The sequence below is a fragment of the Nicotiana tomentosiformis genome, chromosome 5 (assembly GCF_000390325.3).
Source record: "Nicotiana tomentosiformis chromosome 5, ASM39032v3, whole genome shotgun sequence".
NCBI classification, from domain to species: Eukaryota; Viridiplantae; Streptophyta; class Magnoliopsida; order Solanales; family Solanaceae; genus Nicotiana; species Nicotiana tomentosiformis.
The window spans coordinates 16426344-16433880 of NC_090816.1; the positions used below are offsets into that span (position 1 = coordinate 16426344).

At 36.2% G+C, this 7537-nt stretch overlaps 3 protein-coding genes across 3 annotated transcripts; all 3 read right to left on the reverse strand.

Annotated features, from left to right (window-relative positions):
• Nucleotides 1-335: 335 nt before the first annotated feature.
• Nucleotides 336-641, reverse strand: LOC138891961 (uncharacterized mitochondrial protein AtMg00820-like). The gene has a single exon (XM_070175650.1). The coding sequence runs from the start codon at nucleotides 639-641 to the stop codon at nucleotides 336-338; it is 306 nt and encodes a 101-aa protein (XP_070031751.1).
• Nucleotides 642-3878: 3237 nt separating this feature from the next.
• Nucleotides 3879-4376, reverse strand: LOC117278953 (uncharacterized). Its single transcript, XM_033658391.1, has one exon. It carries the CDS (start codon nucleotides 4374-4376, stop codon nucleotides 3879-3881), a length of 498 nt encoding a protein of 165 aa, XP_033514282.1.
• Nucleotides 4377-6645: 2269 nt separating this feature from the next.
• LOC104105069 (protein MIZU-KUSSEI 1-like) lies at nucleotides 6646-7236 on the reverse strand. Its single transcript, XM_009613306.3, has one exon. It carries the CDS (start codon nucleotides 7234-7236, stop codon nucleotides 6646-6648), a length of 591 nt encoding a protein of 196 aa, XP_009611601.3.
• Nucleotides 7237-7537: the final 301 nt, after the last annotated feature.

Below are 7537 nucleotides of genomic sequence, written 5' to 3' on the forward strand. Positions count from 1 at the left end.
ATGGCCACAAAAACCGATGAATCGCCTTGTTTCTTATAGAATAAAGAATAGTCATTTGTTGAGTGCCTGAACCCCCTAGAGTGTAAAGATTCTGCCAGCTTGTCATACCATTGCCTACTGGCTTGTATGAGGCCATAGAAGGACTTCCTTAGTCTGCACACAAGTGATGTATCCTCCACCATCAAACCTTGTGGCATATGCATATACACTTCCTTATGTAGATCTCCATGGAGGAAAGCATCTTTCACATCCAGTTGATAGAGATCCCATCCTCTCTTTACTGCAATGTTGTTTAAGGTCCTAACAATAGTCATCTTCACCACTGGAAAAAAAGTTTATGTGTAATCAACTCTAGCTTCTTGTGTATATCCTTTTACTACAAGCCTTGCCTTGTATCTTTCCACACTTTTATCGGCTTTGTGTTTAATTTTGTACACCCACCTGCACCCTATAGCTTTCTTTCCTGCAGGCAAATTGACTAAATCCCAAGTATGATTAGTATATAAAGCTTCAAACTCTTGTGTCATTGATGCCTGCCAGGCAGGATTCATAATTGCCTCCTCATAATAGCTTGGTTCACACTCAGGTGAAATATTCTTTACCAGCTGCTGATTATCATGGCTTAAAGCATTGGAGGACATAGACTGATTGTTGGTAAAAAGGGCAGTGAGTGATGTGGATGGGGAATGGACTATTTGATGTTCAGGACTTATACCATTGTTTGAATGGTTATGTGGTTGTAGATTGGTAGTGTACACACATAGTCTTTAAGGTGAGAGGGAGTGATGAGTGTTTTCCATGATCTCCTATGTTGTGTAGGATTAGGTTGGTTATTATCAGGTCGCATATGATGTATTTGCTCAAGGGGTGATACATGTGTTTATGAATGATTTCCAGCTATAGGACTATGTGTATGAGCTCTGTTGTCTGATTCTGGGCTCTGTTGTGAGTCATGGTTATGTAGACTTAAAGAATTTGGAGAATTTGGTGATTTACTTATAACTGAGAATTGTGTATCTTGTGTATCTTCAGATATAGGACTACTAGTGACAGAAGTTGATACATCTCTATCAAGAGTACAATGATCAGCAGGATTGTTCACAATAGTGTTTGGACATGAAGAATTTGAATTTATCATATGCAAGATGGAAGGAAAAGGAGAGTGCTCAGGTGAAATAGCAAAAGGGAATGCATCTTCATGGAACATAACATCTCTAGATATATGTACTCTCTTTGTGTCTAGGTCCTGGACCTTATATCCTTTTACCCCAAAGGGATACCTTTGGCTCTTGGCTCAAATTTATCTTTGTGTGTCTTGAGTGTGGTGAGATAACATAGGCAGGCAAATATTTTAAGGTGTGAGTAGAATGATTTTCTGTTGTAAAGAAGCTCAAAAGGGAAGTTATCATTAAGGACTGTAGAGGGTAATCTGTTTAACAGGTAAGTAGTAGTCAGGATACACTCCCCCCCAATATCTCATTGGTAATTTGGATTGATAAAGTAGGGCCCTTGCAATTTGTAGTAGATATTTGTGCTTTCTTTCCACCACACCATTTTGTTGTGGTGTGTATGGACAGATTTTCTGGTGAATTATGCCTTCGTCTTGAAAGAATAACATGTCTTCACTATTTACAAATTCTAGCCCATTATTAGTTCTAACAACTTTGACTAAAGAATTGAACTGGTTTTCAATCATAGAAATGAGGGCTTTAATGGCTTGAAGTGTGTTGCTTTTGCTGCTCAAAAGATGTGTCCAGGTTGATCTGCTAAAGTCATCAATCATGGTAAGGAAATATTTGTAGTTGTCATGTGTGGCTGTGTGATAGGGGCCCCATACACTACTAGAAATTCGGCAAAAACCGACCAAGATCGACCGACCAACTTTGGTCGGTCAGAAAATCTGCCAAAAACACCACCAAAGTTGGTCGGTTTTTCAAAATATTTTATTTTTTAATTTTTTTTATGAAACCGACCAACTTTGGTCGGTTTATTTTGGCGCAAAAATGCGAAAAACTATTTTTGAGTCCCGCAAAATTTATTTTTCAAGAAACCGACCAACTTTGGTCGGTAATTTTATTTTTTAATAAAACCGACCAAGTTTGGTCGGTTATTTTCATGCGAAAATATAATTAAATAGTATAAATCAAATAAAAGACAGTCTTAAAATAAAATGCACCAATGGTCAAATGGTAGAATAGTATCCTGCCACAGTACAAACCCCGGTTTGATTCCCAGATGGTGAATCTTTTGATTACTTAATTAAAAAAACCGACCAATTTTGGTCGATTCTATTTGCAATATTTATTTTTTGAATTTAATTGACCGACCAACTTTGGTCGATTTGCCTTTCCGGCCATCAAAATACCGTCCACACATAAATAGTCATATTTTGGTCGGTAATTGTCCGTAACCGACCAACTTTGGTCGGTTTTCTTGATCGATGTTTAGCGAATTTCTAGTAGTGATAAGTCTTTGTGCAGGAGTTCAAATATTTTGGTAGTGGATGAGGTTTTCTGGGGAAATGATAGTCTTGTGTTTCTTGCCATGGGGCAGATAGGACAGAGAAAGGTTGTTTAGGAGAAAAATTAACTGGTATGGTAGATATCCTTCTCATTTTCACAAAAAGTACATGACCTAGTCTGTTATGCCAGAGATGTTCAACACTGTCCCCATGAGATGCAATGGATGACAGAAAAAATGTATACCAAAGGAAGAGTAAGTTTTATTTCTTGAATGAAGGTTATTTACATTGTTGAGTGAATGTGGTGATCTATTTACAATTGACAATGAATGTAAAGGAAGACTCTCTCCTTTATTTATAACATCAACTAATGCAGGAAAGCAGGAATGGGAACAAAGAGTAGAAGGAATAGAAGATGGACTACTATGACATTTTGAGCTTAAGAAGTACAAACCACTCCTTGATTTACCAATCTCCAGAGGCTTCTTCAAGATTGAATAGAGATGAGGTTGTACTTGAAACTAGCTACATACAACATTTTGACTAGAGTTAACATTGGACCAAGAAATGCATCTCCAATTTCTGTCACTTTCACCCTATATCCATTAGGTAGTGTAACTAGAAATGGATAAGATAAAGTTCTAATGTTATTCAGAAAATATTTCCTATAGGTCATGTGATTTGAATCTCCACTATCTAATATCCACAAGTCAACAACTAATCTAGAGCATTTACATACAGTAGTTTCAACAATCTCTTTATAAGTAGAACATGCTAGAATACTTGCAAAGTTTGCAACTCAACATGCTGCGTTGTTTGAGCTTTCCCATGTGTTCCTTCCTGGAAATTTTTCCAATAGGCTAAGCAACTGATTGTATTGATCCTTTGTTAAGTACTGAAACTCTTGATCGTGAGTTCCACCCTCAGCTTCTTCACATTCTGCGTGAACATTTGCAGCTGATGATGTATTCCTCCCCTTAGTGAACTTGAAATCCTGTGGAAAGTCATGTATCCTCTAACAATTATCTCTGGTGTGCCCTGGATTTTTGTAGTAGTCACAGAAAAATAGAGACTTGGTAGCTGGATAGCCTTGCTTGTTTGAATTGTACGAATTATGTGCGGCACCATTTCCTCTTGGATTGTAATTTTTCCTAAACTTATTATTCCCAGGTCCATTAACATTCAATGAAATGGACTCCATAACTAGTCTGTTGCTTGGCCTGACTTCTCTCTACTTCTCTTCTTGAATGAGAATGCAGAAAGCATGTGCTATACTGGGCAGTGGATTCATCATGAGTATGCTGCCTCTCACCACTATGTAGACTTCGTTTAAGCCTATCAGGAACTGGATTAATCTTCGATCTTGCTCAGCCTTGTGCATATTGGCCTTTGCAGCACAAGTACACTAACAATTGCACTATGCATGTGCATTCAGTGTATTTAATTCCTCCCAAAGCCTTTTTATTTTTGTGTAATAGCCTGTGATATCCAAAGCTCCATGGCTAAGGTCGTTAATTTTCTTCTGCAGTTGATACAATTTTGCTCCATTAGTTTGATCATATCTATCTTTCAGTTCTTGCCATAATTCCCTAGCATCACTGACATATTGTAGACTATCAGCCAAGTCATTTGAAATTGAGTTTTGGATCCACGACGTGACCATGTCATCGTATCGAGCCCACTGATTATAAGTCGTATCATCAGTATTAGGCTTCTTACATTTTTCGGTAATGAATCCAACCTTGTTCTTCATGGATAATGCTCTGAGAACTCCCCATCCCCAAGATCTGTACCCAGTTCCATCAAAGGCAACAGGTACCAATGTCGTTCCGACACTCTCTGACGGGTGCATGTACAACGGGTTGGTTGAGTCCAAATTATTGGTCGTATTATGAGTTTCTTTATCTCCGGCCATCGATTGAAGACGAACTCTAGAAAATTAGGAGAAATAACCTCTGAATTTGGGGAGAAAAATCGAGGAATCTCAAACCCTAGTGACGAACTGTGAGGTGCAGATTTTGATTTTGCAAAGCTAAAAAACTGAAATCGAATGATGAAATTTGACGAGAAGGAAGAGACGTCGATGAGAAAATCGAGTTGAGCACTGATACCATGTCGAGATTGTAGTTAACGGAATGAATCAACCTTCATTGAAAGAGGTTGAGCTTGAGCTCTCATCGTGAGAGAAGCTTCTGGACAGAGAATGGAATTGGGGGAAAATATTGTGTGTTCCTATTCAACCGAAACCGAAAATGAGTCTTATACACGTGAGAAAATAAAAGAAAGAGTAGACTACTAATTACGAAACTACCCATGTAACTAACTCAACTTCTAACTTCCTAAGTATTATAAATAACACCAACTATACTACTACACTTGATAATATCCAAACATCTCAATAATAGGAGTATAAATTTTATATCTCATATATTAGTAATATTGATTATAAATTCAACTATTATACTCTCTATTGCTTACTCGCATTAACATGTAACTATTAATCCAAAAACAACTCACGCAACAATAGCATCTTTTCAGTAGCGCAACCCAACATCAAAACACATCCGTAAAGTCTCCTCTTTTCCCAGAAAAATTGGTTCCTAATAAGTATATCTTTTCAGTAGGCTTCTTATTCACAACATGGCACTATCCATTATGATCCTGCATTATATATATATATATATATATATATATATATATATACATACATTTTTCCCCACTTGATGTCAGTATTGAGTCTAATTCGGATTCGCACGTAATAGTCTCATATTAGAGGTTAGTTCCAGTATAATTCGTTACTAGTATGTATTTCTCTTTTTGAAACATATTTTGAAACTCCTCGCAGTCTATTCAGACTTTCTGGTCAGCCATAAGCAGATGACCGTGAAAGTAATTCTAGCCAGGTAAATCAAGAAAGGAAACAGGGTCAAATTTGTGCATGTACTATTTAAAACTGAACGGTTTATGTTAAACTTTTATTCTATTATTACTTTTGTCATTAGGAAAAAGTACTCTCGTTTTTTTCCTTGACCCCCTAGTGGAGCTCCAATTGGAGGGTAATTTAATTAAACAGTAGTCACCGGTTAATTGTACCCGTTTCATGCTAGAACTACGTTAGTGGTAAGCCAAGGGAATATATTGTTAATGACAAGGTATGAACGGATCAAAAGTGTAACGAAAAACAAAATCAAACTAATCTTTGGAGGCAAATATATATTTATATCCACAATAAATGAATTAGTGAGACTCCCTTTTTTTTGGTATCCCCAATCTTAATGAATTTTGAAAGTCAAATCATTTCAGGGGTCTGGTTAAATAAAAAACAACAAAGAGGAATTCACATGGATTTATGAAAGGACATAATGTATTTATGTACAAGTTAAAGTTTTTTGAGAAACAAACAACTTTAGTTTCTTTCAATGTCAAATTATAGACCTTTAATTCTTCGTATACCTTACCTCGACCTAGCACAACACAAAAAACATAGTCTTCTTTTTCTGTATTCAACCAAGAAACCCCTCCCCCCACCTGGATTTGAATCCTAAAACTATATATTCGAATAATAGGCAATTTCGATGAGAACTAAATATATTGAACTCTTAGCCTTGTACCAAGGTCTTAAAATAGCTTAGTTAAAATAAAATTAAAATTTGAAAGCAATGTGAAATCAATAGATCTATACTCTAGCTTGCGATATCATGTATACTAATATATTTTTGTAAGAGAGAGAGAGTTGCACTTGAAGTCTAATAAGCCTAGTTTGCTGAAGATGGGTTAATGTTAAAAAAAAAAAACACATATTTCTTCATTCTTACAATATGAACCAAGGAGGTAAGATTCTACGCAACTACTTTCACCTCCAATTGCATGGGTTAAATACACAATCGGTCATCAAACTTATAGTTTAATTGCGGGAAAATTATCAAACTAACTTTTCTGATATATAAGTAATACTCCTATTTACATTAATCATTCGTCACAGCTAGTATAATATACCAAAAAAGGAAAAAGGAAAAGGTAGTAGAACGAGGCGATCTTTCCCCAAAAAAAGTTGTACAAAAAAAGAGATTATATTGGACGGGGTTTACCCAGTTCGCACAAAGCGCTCACCCGAAGGGCAAAGGCTCGGCTGCGGTTACTCCTTACCAAAAAAAAGAGAGTAGTAAATGAGATGCTAATCCTACTTAATTAAGAGATCGCAGAAAGAAAATGCTTAGCTCTTGACCCATATTTTCTTCTGGATCAACCAAATGAAAGGATTCAGAATCATGAGATCCATTAACCCTTTCAAATTTTCCCCTAAGATACATAATATCTTCATCCTCTCTCTTTATAATAGTGCCAGCTCCAACATATTTTGACTCCAATTTTCTCAACACTTTTAAATCAGCTTTTGTAGGTTTTCTCTTAACTGCAAACCCTACTCTTTTTCCATTACAATACATAGCCCATATTGGTATAGACAAAAGAGAATAAGAAGAGTACTCGAATACCATATTTGTACTACTCTCTAACGCGACTCTCACTATTCCCTTTCGCATTTCTCTAGCGAGTGTGGTTGTAGAAACTGCAAGTTCAAGAAGAAGAATAGGGTTTGTGGATTTAGGGTTTGTTTGGATACAGAAACTAACTTTTCCTTTACGAGAGCCGAATATTGTGCCCGTTATTGTTGTCGTTGTTGTTGTTGAGTGGTGCTTGAAATAGGGTATGGGTTTTTTCTCGTAAATTTCTTCTTCAACAAAGATACAATTGCAACGAGGAATCAGAAGTTCCATGAGCGAACGAATATACCTCCATGAACGCACTTGTTTCTGGCAATCCACAGAGGTGATTGGAGAGCTGATCATGTTGTTGATGATATAAAATACTAAGAGGTTCGTGGAGTTTGTTTAATTTGGCAGATGGTTGAAAGTTTTAAGAATTTTGAGATGATTAATTAACGGAAAATAAGTGAATTGAGCTAAGATCAGTTTAAGTTCTATGTGTTTGGGCTAAAACGGCCAAAAGATAAGGAAAAATGACATTCTATGTATATTTTTTTGCATATTTTTTTGTATATATATATTATGTATGTTA